Below are 21,882 nucleotides of genomic sequence, written 5' to 3' on the forward strand. Positions count from 1 at the left end.
TCTGTCTCATCTGACCAGAGTACCTTCTTCCATATGTTTGGGGAGTCTCCCACATGCCTTTTGGCGAACACCAAACGTATTTGCTTATTTTTTTCTTTAAGCAATGGCTTTTTTTTCTGGCCACTCTTCCATAAAGCCCAGCTCTGTGGAGTGTACAGCTTAAAGTGGTCCTATGGACAGATACTCCAATCTCCGCTGTGGATCTTTGCAGCTCCTTCAGGGTTATCTTTGGTCTCTTTGTTGCCTCTCTGATTAATGCCCTCCTTGCCTGGTCTGTGAGTTTTGGTGGGCGGCCCTCTCTTGGCAGCTTTGTTGTGGTGTAATGGTGCTCTGTGGGATGTTTAAAGTTTCGGATATATATTTTTATAACCCAACCCTGATCTGTACTTCTCCACAACTTTGTCCCTGACCTGTTTGGAGAGCTCCTTGGTCTTCATGGTGCCGCTTGCTTGGTGATGCCCCTTGCTTAGTGGTGTTGCAGACTCTGGGGCCTTTCAGAACAGGTGTATATATACTGAGATCATGTGACAGATCATGTGACACTTAGATTGCACACAGGTGGACTTTACTTAACTAATTATGTGACTTCTGAAGGTAATTGGTTGCACCAGATCTTATTTAGGGGCTTCATAGCAAAGGGGGTGAATACATATGCACGCACCACTTTTCCGTAATTTTATTTTTTTAAATTTTTGAAACAAGTTATTTTTTTCATTTCACTTCACCAATTTGGACTATTTTGTGTATGTCCATTACATGAAATCCAAATAAAAATCAATTTAAATGACAGGTTGTAATGCAACAAAATAGGACAAAACGCCAAGGGAGATGAATACATTTGCAAGGCATTGTATGACAGCAGCTAGCCCATATGACACTAGTTAACCCCCATATGACACTAGTTAACCCCCTAGTTAACCCCATATGACACTAGTTAACCCCCTAGTTAACCCCCATATGACACTAGTTAACCCCATATGACACTAGTTAACCCCATATGACACTAGTTAACCCCCATATGACACTAGTTAACCCCATATGACACTAGTTAACCCCCTAGTTAACCCCATATTACACTAGTTAACCCCCATATGACACTAGTTAACCCCCTAGTTAACCCCCATATGACACTAGTTAACCCCCATATGACACTAGTTACCCCATATGACAGCAGTTACCTCCATATTACACTAGTTACCCCCATATGACAGCAGTTAGCCCATATGACAGCAGTTAGCCCATATGACAGCAGTTAGCCCATATGACAGCAGTTAGCCCATATGACACTAGTTACCCCATATGACTGTAGTTAGCCCATATTACAGTAGTTAACCCATATGACTGTAGTTAGCCCATATTACAGTAGTTAACCCATATGACACAAGCTAGCCCATATGACACAAGCTAGCCCATATGACACTAGCTAGCCCATATGACACTAGCTAGCCCATATGACACTAGCTAGCCCATATGACACTAGCTAGCATACATTTCAGTATTTAACCCATATGACGGTAGCTAGCCCATATGACACTAGCTAGCCCATATGACACTAGCTAGCATACATTACAGTATTTAACCCATATGACACTAGCTAGCCCATATGACACTAGCTAGCCCATATGACACTAGCTAGCATACATTACAGTATTTAACCCATATGACACTAGCTAGCCCATATGACACTAGCTAGCCCATATGACACTAGCTAGCATACATTACAGTATTTAGCCCATATGACGGTAGCTAGCCCATATGACACTAGCTAGCCCATATGACACTAGCTAGCATACATTACAATATTTAACCCACATGACGGTAGCTAGCCCATATGACACTAGCTAGCCCATATGACACTAGTTAGCATACATTACAGTATTTAGCCCATATGACACTAGCTAGCCCATATGACACTAGTTAGCATACATTACAGTATTTAGCCCATATGACACTAGCTAGCCCATATGACACTAGCTAGCCCATATGACACTAGCTAGCATACATTACAGTATTTAGCCCATATGACGGTAGCTAGCCCACCTGGTGCTTGTGCTGATTGAGCAGTGGCAGCTCCATGTCCTGGCTGGGCGAGGCAGTAAGCTGACGGCGAGGGGGCGTGTCAGTGGGCTCCTTCTGCTTGTTGCGGCACATGCAGACAAGGAAGAAAAGGCAGGCGATGACCAGCGGGATGGCGATGCTGGGGATCAGGATGTACAGGATCTCCTTCTTCAGGTTCTCTGGCGGTGCTGGAGGTCAAAGGTCAAACAGGGTATGTTGTTAGTCAGCCTTAAACTGAGACTCAGCAGTATAACGTCGCCGCGAGCAGCACCGCACATATTTAGATGAGCACGTTGCAAGACTTTGCTCTCACACACGTGCACAGGTGCATTTCACACTGCTATGTGGTAGCTATGGGACCAAAACAGCTGAGAAGTTTACCCTCGCACTTAGTTGTTTGGTAATTGACCCGATATTGCGGTTTACTTCGTGTATCGCTGACTCTACCTTTAACTGGGCCTTGATGAGTTATCTACTTTAGTGTTTTTATTGATTTAATGCTGGTTTTCCCGATTCAGATTGAGCCTATTCCTGGACTGAATAACATTTTCTCCATTGAGTCTACATTTTAGTCCATTAAAGGCTTTATCTGGGTCCGGGAAACTGGCCTATAATGTGTGTACATATAATCCAATGTAGAAAAAGTCCAAGTGTACTCTTGTAAGAGGAATGGAATGGCATGTAGTAAAATTAAACGGTATCATTATGCACATATGGTACCACTGGCAACACAAACAAACACATTCCCTTTTGTTACACATTTTCCACCAGACTGTGACTCTCAGATCTCACACCTTTTATGTGAAGGGGGGGGGGAAATGTGCCAAATCGGTGACAAAATGCTAAAAAGACATGCTCAGCTCTTACTAAGTTTAGTAAATTAGTCTTTGTAGTGCTGTAGCCCAGGATGTAATTTCCATGCAAATCAGCGGCCAGCCATAAAATAACTCTGGGCTTCAGTACTCACTGCAGGGGCGGACGTCGCACAGGTCCACTCTGACCTGCTGGTCCAGGGTGAAACACCATGGACCCTCCATCTGGCCCCCGGGGTTACGGCAGAAGTTGTGGCCTCCTCGCAGCTCAGGGTACTCCACGGGTGACAGGTGGTGGCTGTGTGGGTACTGGGCACTCCATGGCTGGCAGGGGTAGCCCGACTCAGAGACGCTCACCGTGCCCTTGTAGTTGGCTCCGCTGCCGTTGTAGCAGCTGTGATCTGTTGGCGAATCTTTCACGAAGATTGAAAGTTAGTTTTGGGTGACTTCAACTATGTTTTTACAATGTTTGAATTATAACTGCCAGGAAATGAAATAAGGAAGATAACAAGAAGAAAGTTGAACGTTTCTTCAAATGTAGTTCCCCCTGCATAAATGTACCAAAATACCAATCTCCAGAAATGCCACAAGAGGGCCCCCTAGATACACAACACAAACAACCATAGTTCCTTGACCTTATGATGTAATGAAATGTCATCCAAAAATATGCATAATACAAAATATAGGCTACAGCCTCTGTCCGTCTGTCTGTCCGTCTGTCCGTCTGTCCACTTCTGCCTGCATGTTTGTGTTCAGGTGTCCACCTACATGTCCATGTCTTGTGTGTCCCTGTCTTGTGTGTCCCTGTCTTGTGTGTTCATGTCTGTGCGTCTATGTCTATTGTCCACTTACATGTGCCCAGCTTGTCCAGGGGCACCCCGATCCTCATGCAGCTGGCAGCGTCGGGCGAGCCCGGGTGGGGCAGTAGGTGGCAGCTGGGCAGCTCCAGCTGCATGAGGATGAGCGGGTTGGAGCGGGCGATGGTGTACTCCGTGTGGCACAGCTCGTTCTCCAGCGCCTCGCACTCGTCCCGGCACAGCTGGCGGCGCCGCGGGCCGCGCGACCCCTCATCGCACAGCGGGAACACGTAGTGGCAGAAGGAGGGGATGGCGAACTTGGAGCACTGGTCCGAGAGTTGCGTGGACGTGCCGATCATGGTGAAGGCGGCTGCGGGGGGGGGGGGGGTCGAGAGTCATTATATTGTAGCGACTTTAGTGCAACACCTAGTGACCTCATTAAAAGGTTCAGACCTCTAATGGACCCCCGAGTGTTCCGGGGCTCCTGTTCATTAAGCGTCTCAGACTAGGAGTGCTGATCCAGGATCAGGTCTCCCTGTCCATGTAAATCTTATTCATTGCGACCTAAAAGGCAAAATTGATCCTAGATAAGCACTCTTACTCTGAGACATTTTGAATAATTATGGGCCCTGGTCAAACAACACCTTGAATTCACAAGAATATATGATGGTGATGAGTTTGGTCAAATGTAGAGATGATGCCATTCTAAGAGTATATTCTGATTCTAGTATTTAGCATTGTATTAGGATCTCCATTAGCTGTTGCTGAAGCAGCAGTTACTCATCCTGGGGTCCATTCTGCAGCACTACTGTCTTTATATCAACTTTTGTATGCAATCAATGCAAAGTAAGCAAAGTGAATGGGAAATTCTTCCCATAAGCCTTTTCTGTTCTGGGGGGTTAGTCTCTACTTGAGGTAGGGACACCATGTCCTCACTATAGATATTATTACATAGAGGAGTGAAAGTAATGAAATAAAATACCCTAATTTCCCGAGAGAACGCATGCCAAACAGAATGGGGGTACGTCCGAAATGGCACCCTGTTCCTCATGTAGTGCACTACTTTTGACCAGAGCCCTATGGTCAAAAGTAGTGCACTATATAGGGAATAGGGTGCCATTTGGGATGCAGCCTGAGTTTAGGATGAAGGAATCATGGGGCAATATCTTCTCCGACAGAGTTATTGCTTCGAATTTATTTCATTTGAGGGGCTTAGCGATAAGATTATACTTCTTAGTCGTATTTTCTGTGTCCTTATGGTATCTTAAACTCAAGTTAGGTAACTGTACTTGGCATCTGTTTTGTGTAGAGACCCGTGCATTCCAAAGGTTTAAAACCTCCAGAACCCCCAATTTTACAGATCTGATGTACCGCGATCTGCCAGGGCAATTTTCACCAATCAGATTTGGTTGCCATACATACTTTAATAGCCTCCAGATCTATACAAAAATAATCCTTTCCTTATGTATCCTACAAAACGACCACTTGGAAAACATGGAAACGTTCAAAACACACATCATGCCTGTGCGAAGGCATGTTTATGTGCATGCATTTTTGTGTGTGTGTGTGAATAAGCGAGAGAAACAGACAGTGTTTTACTCCAGCAGAGCTTGTGACTGTATTTTGGCATACCTCCCCACGGGCAGCCCCGGGACACGCCTCCCCACGGGCAGCCCCGGGACATGCCTGCCCACGGGCCGCCCCGGGACATGCCTCCCCACGGGCAGCCCCGGGACATGCCTCCCCACGGGCAGCCCCGGGACATGCCTCCCCACGGGCAGCCCCGGGACATGCCTCCCCACGGGCAGCCCCGGGACACGCCTCCCTACGGGCAGCCCCGGGACACGCCTCCCCACGGGCAGCCCCGGGACACGCCTCCCTACGGGCAGCCCCGGGACACGCCTCCCCACGGGCAGCCCCGGGACACGCCTCCCTACGGGCAGCCCCGGGACACGCCTCCCCACGGGCAGCCCCGGGACACGCCTCCCTACGGGCAGCCCCGGGACACGCCTCCCCACGGGCAGCCCCGGGACATGCCTCCCCACGGGCAGCCCCAGGACACGCCTCCCTACGGGCAGCCCCAGGACACGCCTCCCCACGGGCAGCCCCGGGACATGCCTCCCCACGGGCCGCCCCGGGACATGCCTCCCCACGGGCAGCCCCGGGACATGCCTCCCCACGGGCAGCCCCGGGACATAACTTCTCATGGGCAACCCCAGGTCTAGGGTTGCAAAATTCCGGGAACTTTCAACAAATTCCCCGGTATTACCGAAATCCTGGTTGGAGGAAACCAGATTTCCTTATTATTCCCTTCTGATACCGGGAACCCTCAACCGGAATTCAGGAAAAAACAGGGAATTTATTGAAGGTTCCCAGAATTTTGCAACCCTACCCAGGACATATGAGTCACAGTGAAAATAAAAGAAGCGCTGTACAGTGGGTCAGAACAGTATAATATAAGTGGGCAGCAATTTGGCGAATGATGACTGAGAGATAAATGCAAGGCGCATCACTACTAAACCAACAAAGCAGACATAAAGCAGACAAAATATTTTCTTCATGACATGGGATCATTGCATTTTTATTCCAATTCCAGTGTCCAGTTTTCCAATTCTAGGTGTTGAACTGGATGTGGAACATCTACATTATGGCCAATAAATGCATGTATTATTGTCTAATAATTGACCAGCCTTGGAATGGATCTGAGCAACACTATGGACGTCGTCAGGGTATTGTTGATCAATGCACTATGCTTTAAATCAAAATAAGACAACACAACATTGTATCTCTGGTAGTAATGGAGACAAAACACAGTGTACTGAATTTGCCCCTAGATGGCGCTGCTCTTGGGTCAGTTTTGAAGTTTCCTCCACCAATAGTTAAGGTTAGGATTTGGGGAGGGGAAGCTGATCCTAGATCTGTACCTAGGGGGGAACTTCACCCCAGAGCATAACGCTGGTCGAGGGGGGGGGGGGGGGTGTGGTCTCACCTGTGATGCGGTTCTCGCTCTCTCCCTGCATCTGCAGAGACTCCACGTAGATGCTGCGGTTGCCGATGAAGCGGGCACAGGCGATGCCCCGGTATGGCTGGCAGAAGCCCTTCTCATGCGTCCTGTAGGAACACAGACAGACCATTTAACATTTTAGTCATTTAGCGGACGCTCTTTTCCAGAGCGACTTACAGTTAGTGAGTGCATACATTTTCACTCAGTGTTTCCCCTGCCGTTGTATAGACGGGGCAGAGAGAGAGAGACACACACACTTACTTAGATACTCAAACAGACACACACACACACACACACACACACACACACACACACCGTGTGTTGAAACCGTGACAGGACACAGAGAGCATGTTCAGCCAGATCTCTCGGCTAGGCTACATGCTAACACTAACATGCTACCGTATCACATAACAGCCTCTCCTGTGTACGCTGATGTACAGGTAGCCTGTGAGCTAAACCGAAGGGGAAATGTCTAATGTAATCTTGCCTTGTTTTGAAACTTCACTTTTCTCTGAGAACCATTTTGTGTTTGCACTGGGCTTAATTCTGGTTCTAGATCAGTCAGGGAGCTGCCAGGGTCAACTACAGACCTTAATCCAAAAACACAAACAAGCAGTGGGTTCAGTGACAAAACCTGTATGTTACCGAAATGTGAGACTTACCTTAGGTTTGCACATTATCTAGAATGGGTGGGATCATTTTCTGTATCCCTGAGAGGTTGGTGTGTGTGTCTTTCTGTGCAGTGTCTCTTTTGAATAGCCGGTATATGAAAACACATTGAACTGAGCGTGTAAACTCATTAAACAGACTGAAGGTAGGAATATGATTTATAGAAACTCAACGCAATTAACCGATTAGCACCTTGCAGTTGGTAGTCTGCAGAGAAAGATAGAGAGAGGCTACATAAATGTAGCAACAAGTAGCATTGTGACTTGCGAGTGTTGAAAACCGACTTAGTACTACATCTAAATTGGAGTTCACAATCCCAGAGGCATTGCAATAAAAGGGCCTAAAACAGCCTTTAAATAAGCAGGCCAATAGTATTTGCTTCACTGTCTTTATATAAACTTTGTATAAATGTGACCGATGCATGACCACTTGCGTTGCCCCTGTCTATGTGTGTGCGGTCTACCACTTTGTGTGGCAGTTAGCGATAATGCTAATGATAAATGTCTGCTGGTAGATGGAAAGGCTTTCCCCCAAAAAAACCTATCTCAATTAAATGTTAACTACAAAGTAACCTACTCTTACCTGGCAGAATGATATCATGATTATTTTCATCAATCCAGTGGGTATTTGTTTTGCAAACTCTATCATCACGTGTGGACTACAAAGACACCACTAAACAACAGCCTTTTGCCAGGTGCACACTTGAATTAAAGGATAGCCACACCCAAAGATCTACATTTCTCAATACTTTTCTCAGACCTCAAAAGTGGTCGGTCTCCTGATGTGGTTTAAGCATTGTTGTGGACTTACAACATCCAATTGTGTTGTTTTTATATTTAAAACGTTTGATTTTGAGAGTGAAATCCTGAAAACAATTGGAAAAAAACTGAAACCTGAAAAAACAAAACCTTTTTCTAGATAATGTGGGCTATTTACTTCATTTTTACTGTTTTAATCAAATACATAATTTAAAGAACAAACATCAGTGTTAAACTGTAAATAATACTTAAATCTCAAGAGAAGACGGGTTAAATGTTTAAAAAAAAACAAAGAACAGGTTGAATGTTCTCTTACTTAGAAAATAGTCCAGATCATATAGGCCTAGATCTAGGTAATATCCAAAATAACTAACACACTGAATTCATACATTTTCAGTAATTTAAATGGTAAAGTCATGTCTTTCTACACAATACCACAACACACTTTTTCCAATCCGGGAGGTAAACACAATAAAGTATTCAATAAATTCGCTGTGAATGTCAAATGGAATCAAGGCATTAGAATGTACCAGAGGCCACCAAAAGAGAGCTCCTTTGACCCAAGGGTGTGCCTGGCTGGCTACCTTTTCTATTTGGCTGGCTACTCTATGTACTTGTAGAAAACACTGCTTTGGGTGAGCTTGAATCATACTTCCTCACAACAGAGAGTGGGGAGTGACACGGGAAGAGCATGGAATATCGCCAAGCTCCCAATCCTACAACTCAGCTGCCGCTCGCAGACCTCTCAGCTGACAGGCAGCCCATAGGTATAGGGTGATGTTGCCTCTAGATCTTGGGTCAGTTTTGCATCTTTCCCACTAATGGTTAAGGTCAGGATTGGGGGAGGGGAAGCTGATCCTAGATCTGTACCTAGGGGAAACTTCATCCAGAGCCAGCCCATTTGGAAGCAGCATGAGGTGGGAAGGGGAAAAAGAAAGCTGGGAAGCAAAGCCACAATGACGTACGTCGACTCGCCAAGAGAGACTTCAGCATTCTAGAGTGTCCCGTGATCTGCCCTTTTCCCAGATGAAAGAAAAGTGGGATCCAAGCAAAAGACGTGGGCCAGTGGCGAGGTTAAGGATTTCAACTACAATACTGTGGGTTGGGAATCTTGGGATAAAATTCACTGTTCGTAAGACTCTTGTAGGATACACAGTAGTCCTACCTTCCTTTAGTAAAGGTCTTGTTGATACACAGTAGTCCTACCTTCCTTCCTTTAGTAAAGGTCTTGTTGATACACAGTATGCCTACCTTCCCTTTGAGTACAATGCGTTTGCTTTCCCGAAAGGATCTTGGTGCAGTAGTCAAATAAGAAGTGAGGACATCCTCTTTTCCAAACCCAAGCAAGCAATCCGGAGAACCTGATACTGATCTCTTAACCCGTACCAACACAAACTGTCTGGAGAGCTAGCTCAAGGCTGCGGTTACTGCTCGCTGCCCTTAACAACTGAATTAAGATCAGTTCCCCCAAACCCCAGTCCTGAGCTTAAGCAAGATTAACTAGAACACTGGTCCAAGGCCAGTTGTTAAAAATTTACAATAACCACACACAGATCTTGAATATCAGATTCATAGTAGGGGAACATGCAAACTTCCCAGCTAAGAGGCACACCTTTCCCTAGGCACAGATCTAGGACCAGTTTAATCCTAAAGACAAATCATAACCCCAATCCATACAGGACATAAACTGATCTCAGATCACTGTCTAGGGGCAACTTCATCCAACTCCGATTTAAAGGGATTTTGGCACTTAAGCCATTCTTTTTACTCACCCTGAGTCAGATTTCTCTGCATGCAGTTTGCAGAAAGTTGAAGGTAGTTTCTGGCACCATTGCTAACTAGCATTAGCGCAATGACTGGAAGTCTACAGGAACAGCTAGCATGCTACTGACCCCCAGATATAGATTAGAGAGACTGGCGAGATCTAGCCTAGGGAGATCTGGGGTCAAGCCTGTGTTTGGGCTTGCCCTGTAATCAGTAGCAGACAAGACCTGCCGTCGTAAATCAATCTAGATTATCTCAGGGAACACAAATCAGAGAGTGCTCGTGCTTTGTGTGTATTGTGTACCTCAGCGTGTTGTCTTCCTCAGATTATCTATAATCCCCTTCACGACGGTTATCGTCGACACCTCTGACTGAATCTTTCCCCTATGACCAATAATATTGTACTGTCGTCATCCGTGCTTGGCTTCAATTGCTCACAAAAAAGCTGCAGGTACACGTGAAGTTGTCGTGGATTTGAGAGGTTGAGAGCCAATTTCCAAAACGTCAAAACATAAAGCAAAAAAGCAGCCAGCGGTCAATACGCCTCAGAGAAAGGAAACTTGCTTGATTCCTAAAAAAAGGAGAACCTTTGTAGTTATTCCTCAACGGAAGAGGGGAAATGCAGGAGTAGATGTGGCAGATAAACTGGGGACATAATTGCATGTGGCGGGCCAACAAAGGCTACTTTGAAAACGGCCATGCCCCTGGGGACTTTGTCCAGACTTTGTTCAGCCGTACTGTAAACACAAAAGGAGTTACTAGAACCAGACCGCTTTGAGAGCACAATGATGCTGTAAAAGTTTAAAGGTCAGGAGTAATAGTGTTATGACATATTTTCTCCAATTCATGGGTTAAGATTACAACAGCTTGGATATATGGATCCTCTTTTCAGTGTGTTTGTGTGATTTGTGCGATTTGTGCTTTCTCTCTATTCAAACAAATGGGGTGTGTGAATGGATATGGTGCAGAGTGTGGCACCTCTAGAACAGGAATGTTTCCACCATTCACTTCTCGTTTGCTTCAATGTCCTCCAGAGAGGCACGTTGCCAGGAGAGCTGTCAATGCTTTAAGCCCCGCAGTCCTTCCAGCTTCAATATCCCATATGGTTACAATTTAACTCCAGCTTGGATCAACTGCGGGGGATTTTTGCCCCAAAACTCACGTTTGAAGACGTGAACTTTAACAAGAATTACTGTAGGTTCGACATCCTACTTTCTTACTTCTTTTTGGCCGACAAATGCGTGGTGAAGGTAAAAAAATAAAATACTTGCGTGAATAAAAAAATAAAAGGGAGGACGGAAAACGTTTCCAACTGGACACAGCCAAAACGCAGCTACAGAAGCTGGAGTGTGTTAAAAATGCTTGTGGGTACTGAGGGTCAGATGAGTTTCAGAAAAGAGAGAGAGGAGAGGTCACTATAGTTCAGAGCTACAGGGTCATGGACAAAGGCGTCAAAACTGACAGGAAGAACTCCCTAAGGCTACTCTGGCATTGACACTGTTTATAGACCTATGGCATTGATTTGCCTCCCTGTTTTTTACAAATGCAGCTCAAGCATTATTAGCACACATTCCACACAAAAAAAAGTATTAAAACGACATGCGTGTAGTGTACAATTGTGTGATGTGTGTGGAAACTGGATCGGATAATTATGCACCAAAAAAATAAAATAAATAATAATTCACTTCATTTAGCCCTCATTCACATCAGCTGGACTGAAAAACACTGGAATTGTATTTATAAAAAAAACGCCTGCATGTGGTGCGAGCAATTTCAAACAGCTTTTGATCTACGCGAGCATCTACTTATAAAGCTATGGCTTCCTTCTCGGCCTCAACCACCTATTATCTTTGTGACTGCACAAAGTATATAGAGAGTCTGGAACCTAACCTATATTTATGCGAGAAGGTTGTGGACAGTAAAATAACTCCAAAGCAGCCAAGACGAGTTGCCGGATGGTTTTCGATGTGATTGCACAAAAGGGGGAGATACTCAAGAAACAAATTTAATCGGCACGATCCGTTGGGCTGTTTTGCTACGAAGGATACTTTTCCAACTCCAACCCCCCCCCAAAAAATAAATAAAAACATTGTTGATTATCTGCAAAGACACCGGCTTGATTACTTGGCTTTGCAGTTTGTCCTGCAAAGAAAACTTGACAATACCAAAACCTGTATCATCTTTTCTCCAAGCCTGCTGAACTCTCCAAACAGAGAGAGAGAGAGAGAGAGAGAGAGGTATTGGTATCATAACATGCAAGCTCCAAATAAACTCTTTGTTCTGCATATCACAGCAAAAAAAACAGCATCATCTCCACACTACAAAACACACCATTCCAAACCTGCTCCACTCCACACTGAGAGAAGTGGGTAACATTACAAGCACATAACATGCAAGCACCAAATATGAAATTCCCTTTGCTGAAACCCAACGCTCAGAAATGCCGTTTGTTTGGGCATTTCACAGGGGGGAGCCAGCCTGAAGGTGTGTGGAGTGGGGCGAAGGGGCGAGGGAGAGACAGAGGAGGGTTTGTGTGAGTCGAAGAGAGGGGAGAGAGGGGAAAGCAACCAGGTCAGGCCAGAGGGCCGCAGAACACAGAGAACCTGTATAAAGGCAACATTCTCCCTGATCAGCATTAAGCTATGTACACACACACACACACACACACGTGTGTAGAAACACAAACCGCACACCCACACACACACACGGACGGACGCGCACACACACAACCATTTTGCAAATTGCAACCTGACAAACACAAACCAGACCCCTTCACCAGAAATCGCAAACCTGGCTAAGAACGCTTTCTCAAACTGACAAATTCTTAAGAAAGTACTTTTGGCTAGGTGAGACATTTGGTTTCTGTTTCAAGGTAAAATACATATTTTCCACTGTAAGTGAACCATTAAAGTTATACATCCTATTCACCTCTATTGCAATAATCTACTCAATTCTATATCACTAGGTTAAAAGGTTACGTTTTACATTGGCAGCCAGATATTCTAAAAGCATCAGTAGTAATAGTCAATCTGTGTATTGGATCAGAGACAGGCTCCTATTGGCCAGTTAGTCTCACACTCTTCAGATGGCTCAACAACAATGTAGTTAGTTGTAAACACACCGAATGCGGGGGGGGGGGGGGGGGAGAAAAGTCTCCAGTTTTCCATTCATTCTAAAACAATGTACTCTATAGGCTTTTAGAAAGGGTGAGATTCTCTGAAACAAACAACTTGTCAACAGAGCTAGTGTGTGGAGTTGGACTGGGAGTAACAATGACTACACATAATATGAAGCACACAGTTGCTGCTAAAATAATTGTAGGTTTATTGTCTGTCTTTTGAGAGTGCCCCGTATGCCGTTCAACTCCGTGGCATAAAGAGCAAAGACTTAGCTGTAGTTTGACTTATCTTAACTTTACTTAAAAACAACACAAGCTTTAAATTGTGCACACCTGACTAACAACAGCCCCATATCTCCACACGAAGCCCGCTGAGGTAAGCCAAGCCACACATGAATTACGCTCACAGAGTGAGGCTGGCACCTCTTTTGAAGCCTGATGAGACATTTCCTCACAACTCACGGGTTCTCACCATTGATTGGGCGATGCCAAGTAGCAGGTGACCTATTACAACCCTCCACAAACAAGCATGCTAATTGCTAGGAAGCTCTATAAAGATCTGAGGCCCTCAGCAAGGTTGAGCTCTATTGCGTCCTTGCAGGCTACGAATGGAAAACTTCGCCTTTGGTGGCAGAGAAACATCACATTTACCTCAGCGGATAGGTGAATATTGCCTTCTGAGGTAAAATGTGATAGTTTACGACCGTTTCATTTACTTTGGCTGAATTCACCAAGCCATGTAAATGAGTTCCTCCAGGGGTAAAATTGGGTTTAATGGCGTTACTAGAGGCAATTATGTATTTACGCACGGGCAGTGTGGTTTGTTTTTCTAATAGAGGGGAAAGCTACAGAAATGTCACTTGTTTGGCCTCTGGATTAAATTAAAAACAGTTCATGCAGTGGCCTTTGTGGCAGTAAAGGACAGTGGACATTGCAAGTAATAAATGAAGTTCACCACAAGGTGGCGATAATGAATTAAATAATGGGATAGATTGGTTTATATAGAAGTGCGGCCAGGCCGTTAATAACTGCTGTTCACAAAGTTGGAAAAAACTAAATCTGTTCCATCTCACCAGTGACAAAACAGACAGGACCATCTTCAGTGCCACATGTGAGACTCGGTCTTGGTAATTCCATACAAAAACTATGAGTGGAAAACCCTGGGCCATCTTCGCTGCGCCACTGAGGTTTATTTTAACCCACACAACACTACGTCTCCCATGACGACAAAAGGGTGAGAGAGTGGTGCTCTCCTTTCTCCTTTTACCATCTCTGAACACACAGCATCTCTCCCTCGCTCTGTAAAATCAGTGTGTGTGTGTAGTAACCATTAGCATTACAGGGTCTTGACTGGGGGGCTACTCAGAGATACAAAGGCATTCTTCCAGTGTGGTATTTACGACAGAGCACTAATCTACCACCAGTCCTCCGTTTGATTGGGCTAGGGAACCATCGTCACGGAAACAGCCCCCCACTATCAGTACTAGCCCGAGAGCCTCTTCTTCGCCCATGAGCCTCCAGGAAGGGACAGATCTAGGATCCGCTTCCCCTCCCCCAAATCTGAACCATTAGTGGGGAAAAAATACTAAACGGACCCAAGATCAGCATCTAGGTGCAACTTCAACGCTACTCCTTATATTGTGTGACCCCTTTGGGATAATAATGACTGTCTGAATTTGCAGTTGATCAAAACATTATTTGCACATAGCTTATTGACTGCATCCCAAATGGCACCCTATTCCCTATTTAGTGCACTACTTTAGACCAGGGCTCTGGTCAAATGTAGTGCACTAGGGTATAGGGTGCCACATTTGGGCCGCAGACAAGATCACAGAAGAATGATTCACTACTCTTACGTCTTCCTCCAAGTTCTACTTCAAAGGGAATTATCTTGGTTGTTTATTGCTAAGTAAGGTGTTGTTAAGAGATCTGTCGGAATCATTACTTAGTCAGAATTCCAGTTTAGGTGACGAGGGTTACAGTTGAACTCCAATTGAGGTAACCACACACTGAATGGAAGAGTGGTGGCTCACTTGTGGGTTCATTAGAGGTGTGTGTGTGCGTGTGTGTGTTGGGGGGTTCATTAGAGGTGTGTGTGTGTGCGTGTGTGTGTTGGGGGGTTCATTATTGGTGTGTGTGTATAAAATTGACCACACCCCATCAACAGCTCGCACTTCTGAAACAACCAATCCACAACAAGTCACTACCTAGCCCTGTCTCATATCAGTGTCCCCTAAAAAACATCCCCCCTTCAGTAGCCTACTTTGGTTAACATGCTACATTCAGTGTGCGTCGCTTTCAGAATGCCCCCTCAGACATGGCACTATTTATTTGACCTTGACTAGGAACAATTACGACCCCAAACCGAGGGTGACCGACAGCTTTCTTAAGGCTCTCTGGGACATTAGACAGGACCTGTCCAGGATTAGAATGAGTCTTTTTGTTTCCCAGCCTACGTAAAGCGGTCCCAAGCAGGGGTCCCAACACTACTGCACCTACGGAGGTCCACCACTCCTTTCAGACACCCCAACCCCCTCGCTTATCGGCTTCAACTTCCAATCATCAACCGCTTTGTTAGGCTTTATTAGGACGCCACAGCGGCCAAAAGCAACAAGTACTTTTTTTTTTGTAACTGGGTGTGTTGCTGTGTGTGTGTGTGTTTTGGGGGGCAACTAGCAGTGCCAGGGTCATTGAGCTGGTCTGGTCTTGAGGAAACAGAGTGAGTGGGAGTGTGATTTATATTGGCCAAGCGCTCTGTTGAGTTAGACACGGTCTGCGTAGAGAGTGTGTGTCTGTGTGGACAGGGGTGGGCGGTGTGAACGGAGCAGAATACCAGGTCTGACACACACACACAGACAGGTCCAGTGCTAAGCTACGCTAACGCCGAAGCTTGACGAAAGAAACACTGACTGGATTCTAGAACATGTCTGCCCTTAATAAAAACAATAATAACACATGGGTTTCATATAAGCCTAGTGCTTTTCGAAGTCACTTAAAGCTAGGCTAGCAATTCACATGACGACTGGTTAGCATCCTGCATTTGACAAAACTGCTTCAGACAGCTAATTTCATTGTTAGCCTACTAAAGATACAAGCTACTTGGTCTGAGAGAGGTTCCAAAAACAACTGGTCACAATATAGAGACTATGAATCAGCCAGTGTTGTGTTCGAGACCACCTAAAGCACGACCGATTCAACACCAAGACCCGAAGCTAATCAAGTCAGAGTCAAGAATATGGAGACTATGAATCAGCATTCTTTCCACTTTTGGACCAACCTCGACAAAAACCGCTAGCGTCTGACTCATTGAAGGAATTTATTCCCAGCTCTGTCTTTAACTCATTCACCTCAAGAGAGATTCAAAGGACAGGAGAAGAGGAACCTCAGTTCTCAAATGAGTTCTGCTTCCATGTATCTTCTGTTCAATGACATGCTGCTACATTTTACATTTAAGTCATTTAGCAGACGCTCTTATCCAGAGCGCCTTACAAATTGGTGCATTCAACTTATGATAGCTAGTGGGACAACCACCCTAGGTGTTATATTTTTATAGAAGGATTACTTTTATACTATTCCAGGTAGACTATGTATTGATAATTGCGTAAACCCACAATGGTGTGGAAATCATGAGAGTGGGATAGAGGTAGAGAGTGAACATGCCTGTATTTGAGTGTGTTTTTGGGTGCAAGTGAAGTCACGTACTCATATATATATATATATATATATATATATATATATATATATATATATATATATACAGTGCCCTCCACAATTATTGGCACCCCTGTTTAAGATGTGGTCGAGGACTTCCAAAAATTCTCCTTTTTTTTTAAACAACATAGAACCCAAATGCAAAAAAAGAGAAAAATCCAACCTTTTATTTAAGTACATTACTTTGGTGTAAAAAAAAGAAATCACACATTTAGAAAAAAAAAAACTTGAAATCATGTGTCCCACAATTATTGGCACCCCTGATGTTAATACTTTGTACAACCCCCTTTTGCCAACAAGACAGCACTTAATCTCCTCCTATAACATTTCACAAGATTGGAGAACACAGAGAGAGGGATCTTTGACCATTCTTCTTTGCACAATCTTTCTAGATCATCCAGTGTCCTGGGTCCTCTCTTATGCACTCTCCTCTTTAGCTCGCCCCACAGGTTTTCGATTGGGTTGAGGTCTGGGGACTGAGATGGCCATGGGAGGACCTTGAGTTTGTGACTGCTGAACCATTTTTGTGTAGATTTTGCCACATGTTTTGGATCATTATCCTGCTGAAAGACCCAATGACGACCCATCTTCAGCTTTCTGGCAGAGGCCATCAGGTTTTTATTTTAAATGTCCTGGTAGTTCAAAGCGTTCATAATGCCATGGACCCTAACAAGGTTCCCAGGGCCTTTGGAAGAGAAACAGGCCCACAGCATCACAGATCCTCCACCATACTTCACGGTGGGCATGAGGTGCTTTTCAGCATACTCATCTATTGTTTTACGCCAGACCCACTTAGAGTGTTTGTTGCCAAAAAGCTCAATCTTAGTCTCATCTGACCAAAGTACACGATCCCAGTTGAAGTCCCAGTGCCGCTTAGCAAACTCCAGACGTTTACGTTTGTGAGTGTTAGTGAGAAAAGGCTTTTTCCTTGCATGCCTCCCAAACAGCTTGTTGGCATGTAGAGAGCGTCTGATGGTTGTTTTGGAGACTTTGTGACCCCAAGATGCCACTATTTGATGCAATTCTGTGACAGTGAGCTTAGGACTTTTTTTTACTTCTCTTACCATCCTCCTCACTGTGCGTTGTGGCAAGATAAACTTGGGACCTCTTCCAGCCTTGTTTGTCACTGTTCCAGTTGTTTTAAACTTCTTAATGATTCCTCTGACTGCAGATACGGGCAAGTTAAGGCGAGTGGCTATTTTCTTGTAGCCATTGCCTGACTTATGAAGGTCGACACAAATCTGCCTTACTTGAATGGTGTGTTCTCTTGTCTTTGCCATGTTGACAAATGGGTAAGAGAATTAGGCCTCTGTGTCACGTCATATTTATACCCCAGGGAAACAGGAAGTCATGAATTACTAATTAATTCCTAGATACCCTGACCAACTTTAGCAACTACAGAAAAATATATTTTTAAAAAAATCAATTAAAATTTTCAGCGGAATTGTTAGGGGTGCCAATAATTGTGGGACACATGATTTCAAGTTTTTTTTTTTCTAAATGTGTGATTTCTTTTTTTACCACCAAAGTAATGTACTTAAATAAAAGTTTGGATTTTTCTATTTTTTTGCATTTGGGTTCTATGTTGTTTAAAAAAAAAAGAGAATTTTTGGAAGTCCTCGACCACATCTTAAACAGGGGTGCCAATAATAGTGGAGGGCACTGTGTATATATATATATATATATATATATATATATATATATACACACACACACACATACATACATACACACATATACACAGTGCCTTCGGAAAGTATTCAGACCCCTTGATTTTTCCCACATTTTGTTACGCTACAAACGTATTCTAAAATGGATAAAACATTTAAAGATCCTCAGCAATCCACGCCAAACTGAGCAATCGGGGGAGAAGGGCCTTGGTCAGGGAGGTGACCAAGAACCCGATGGTCACTCTGACAGAGCTCTAGAGTTCCTCTGTGGAGATGGGAGAACCTTACAGAAGGACAACTATCTCTGCAGCACTCCACCAATCAGACCTTTATGGTAGAGTGGCCAGACAGAAGCCACTCCTCAGTAAAAGGCACATGACAGCCCGCTTGGAGTTTGCCAAAAGGCATCTAAAGACTCTCAGACCATGAGAAACAAGATTCTCTGGTCTGATGACACCAAAATCGAACTCTTTGGCCTGAATGCCAAGAGTCACTTCTGGAGGAAACCTGGCACCAACCCTACGGTGAAGCATGGTGGTGGCAGCGTCATGCTGTGGGGATGTTTTTCAGCTGCAGGGACTGGGAGACTAGTCAGGATTGAAGCAAAGATGAACGGAGCAAAGTACAGAGAGATCCTTTATAAAAACCTGCTCCAGAGCGCTCAGGACCTCATACTGGGGTGAAGGTTCACCTTCCAACAGGACAATGACCCTAATCACACAGCCAAGACAACGCAGGAGTGGCTTCGGGACAAGTCTCTGAATGTCCTTGAGTGGCCCAGCCAGAGCCCGGACTTGAACCCGATCAAACATCTCTGGAGAGACCTAAAAATAGTTGCGCAGCAACGCTCCCCATCCAACCTGACAGAGCTTGAAGGGATTTGCAGAGAGGAATGGGAGAAACTCCCCAAATACAGGTGTGCCAAGCTTGTAGCATCATACCCAATAAGACTCGAGGCTGTAATCGCTGCCAAAGGTGCTTCAACAAAGTACTGAGTAAAGGGTCTGAATACTTATGTAAATGTGATATTTCCGTTTTTTATTTTGTATACATTTTTTTTGTATACACACACCGCCCGGGCAACGAAGGAGTGGCTTCGTAAGAAGCGTTTCAAGGTCCTGGAGTGGCCTAGCCAGTCTCCAGATCTCAACCCCATAGAAAATCTTTGGAGGGAGTTGAAAGTCTGTGTTGCCCAGCGACAGCCCCAAAACATCACTGCTCTAGAGGAGATCTGCATGGAGGAATGGGCCAAAATACCAGCAACAGTGTGTGAAAACCTTGTGAAGACTTACAGAAAACGTTTGACCTGTGTCATTGCCAACAAAGGATATATAATAAAGTATTGAGAAACTTTTGTTATTGACCAAATACTTATTTTCCACCATAATTTGCAAATAAATTCATTAAAAATCCTACAATGTGATTTTCTGGATTTTCTTTTCTCATTTTCTCTGTCATAGTTGACGTGTACCTATGATGAAAATTACAGGCCTCTCACATCTTTTTAAGTGGGAGAACTTGCACAATTGGTGGCTGACTAAATACTTTTTTTCCCCACTGTACGTACGTACACACACACACACACACACACAACCAGTCAAAAGTTTGGACACACCTACTCATTCAAGGGTCTTTCTTTATTTAAAAAATGTTTTACATTGTAGAATAATAGTGAAGACATCAAAACTATGAAATAACACATGGAATCATGTAGTAACCAAAAAAAGTGTTAAACAAATCAATATATATTATATATTTGAGATTCTTCAAATAGCCACCCTTTGCCTTTATGACAGCTTTGCACACTCTTGGCATTCTCTCAACCAGCTTCACCTGGAATGCTTTTCCAACAGAAGTAGTTCCCACATATGCTGAGCACTTGTTGGCTGCTTTTCCTTCACTCTGCCGTCGGACTCATCCCAAACCATCTCAATTGGGTTGACGTCGAGGGATTGTGGAGGCCAGGTCATCTGATGCAGCACTCCATCACTCTCCTTCTTGGTAAAATAGCCCTTACACAGCCTGGAGGTGTGTTGGGTCATTGTCCTGTTGAAAAACAAATGATAGTCCCACTAAGCCCAAACCAGATGGGATGGCGTATCGCTGAAGAATACTGTGGTAGCCATGCTGGTTAAGTGTGCCTTGAATTCTAAATAAATCACAGTGTCACCAGCAAAGCACGCCCACACCATAACACCTCCTCTATGCTTTACGGTGGGAAATACACATGCAGAGATCATCCTTTCACCCACACCGCGTCTCACAAAGACACACCGGTTGGAACCAAAAATCTTCAATTTGGACTCCAGACCAAAGGACACATTTCCACTGGTCTAATGTCCATTGATCGTGTTTCTTGGCCCAAGCAGGTCTCTTCTTCTTATTGGTGTCCTTTAGAAATAGTTTCTTGCAGCAATTCAACCATGAAGGCCTGATTCACACAGTCCCCTCTGAACAGTTGATGTTGAGATGTGTCTGTGACTTGAACTCTGTGAAGCATTTATTTGGCCTGCAATTTCTGAGGCTGGTAGCTCTAATGAACTTATCCTCTGCAGCAGAGGTAACTCTGGGTCTTCCATTCCTGTGGCGGTCCTCATGAGAGCCAGTTTCATCATAGCGCTTGATGGTTTTTGCGACTGCACTTGAAGAAACGTTCAAAGTTCTTGAAATGTTCCGTATTGACTGACCTTCATGTCTTAAAGTAATGATAGACAGCTGTTTCTCTTTGCTTATTTGCGCTGTTCTTGCCATAATATGGGCTTCGTCCTTTACCAAATAGGGCTATCTTCTGTATACCCCCCCTACCTACACAACTGATTGGTTCAAATGCATTAAGGAGGAAATAAATTCCACCAATTAACTTTTAAGAAGGCACACCTGTTAATTGAAATGCATTCCAGGTGACTACCTCATGAAGCTGGTTGAAAGAATGCCAAGAGTATGCAAAGCTGTCATCAAGGTAAAGGGTGGCTATTTGAAGAATCTCAAATATAAAATATATTTTGATTTGTTTAACACTTTTTTGGTTACTACATGATTCCATATGTGTTATTTCATAGTTTTGATGTCTTCACTGTTATTCTACAATGTAAAGAGTAGTAAAAATAAAGAAAAACCCTTGAATGTGTAGGTGTGTCCAAACTTTTGACACACACGAAAAAACATATGCATACTCACACACACACACACACAGTAGAATTACTTACGCTTCATTTGGCTCGTGTGTTGGTGACTGCCCTGTAGAGAACAAGAAAACAGGAGTGTGTGAAAATGGAGAAATTTGCGATCGCCTTTTTATCACATCCCATTTCACTTCTGGTATTACAATCATAGGTCAAGGCCAAAGGCTGAGGATTCAGAAAGGGCTTTAGTATCACTGAGGGAAGTTAACACCCAGTTTGTGTTTTTTGGCCTTGGTTTACCTCCATAAATCATCTGTTTGAGACGGAGTGTAGCTAGTAGTTGATGTTCAACACTGCCAAGCATCTAATCGGTGATTTCAATTATGACTCTTGTAATTA

General features: G+C 44.3%; 1 protein-coding gene across 1 annotated transcript in view; it reads right to left on the reverse strand.

Annotated features, from left to right (window-relative positions):
* ror2 (receptor tyrosine kinase-like orphan receptor 2) overlaps positions 1-21,882 on the reverse strand; it is a gene marked incomplete at its 5' end in the record, with an annotated part of 55,587 nt that overhangs the window by 3,784 nt on the left and 29,921 nt on the right. The window contains 5 exons of the mRNA XM_084159354.1: positions 2,041-2,246; positions 3,026-3,283; positions 3,723-4,037; positions 6,657-6,778; positions 21,568-21,598. Of these exons, the coding sequence (XP_084015480.1) occupies positions 2,041-2,246; positions 3,026-3,283; positions 3,723-4,037; positions 6,657-6,778; positions 21,568-21,598 (932 nt within the window). The remainder of the gene's footprint in view (positions 1-2,040; positions 2,247-3,025; positions 3,284-3,722; positions 4,038-6,656; positions 6,779-21,567; positions 21,599-21,882) is intronic.

The sequence above is a fragment of the Coregonus lavaretus genome (genome assembly GCF_964263955.1).
Source record: "Coregonus lavaretus genome assembly, chromosome: 4".
Classification (NCBI taxonomy): Eukaryota; Metazoa; Chordata; class Actinopteri; order Salmoniformes; family Salmonidae; genus Coregonus; species Coregonus lavaretus.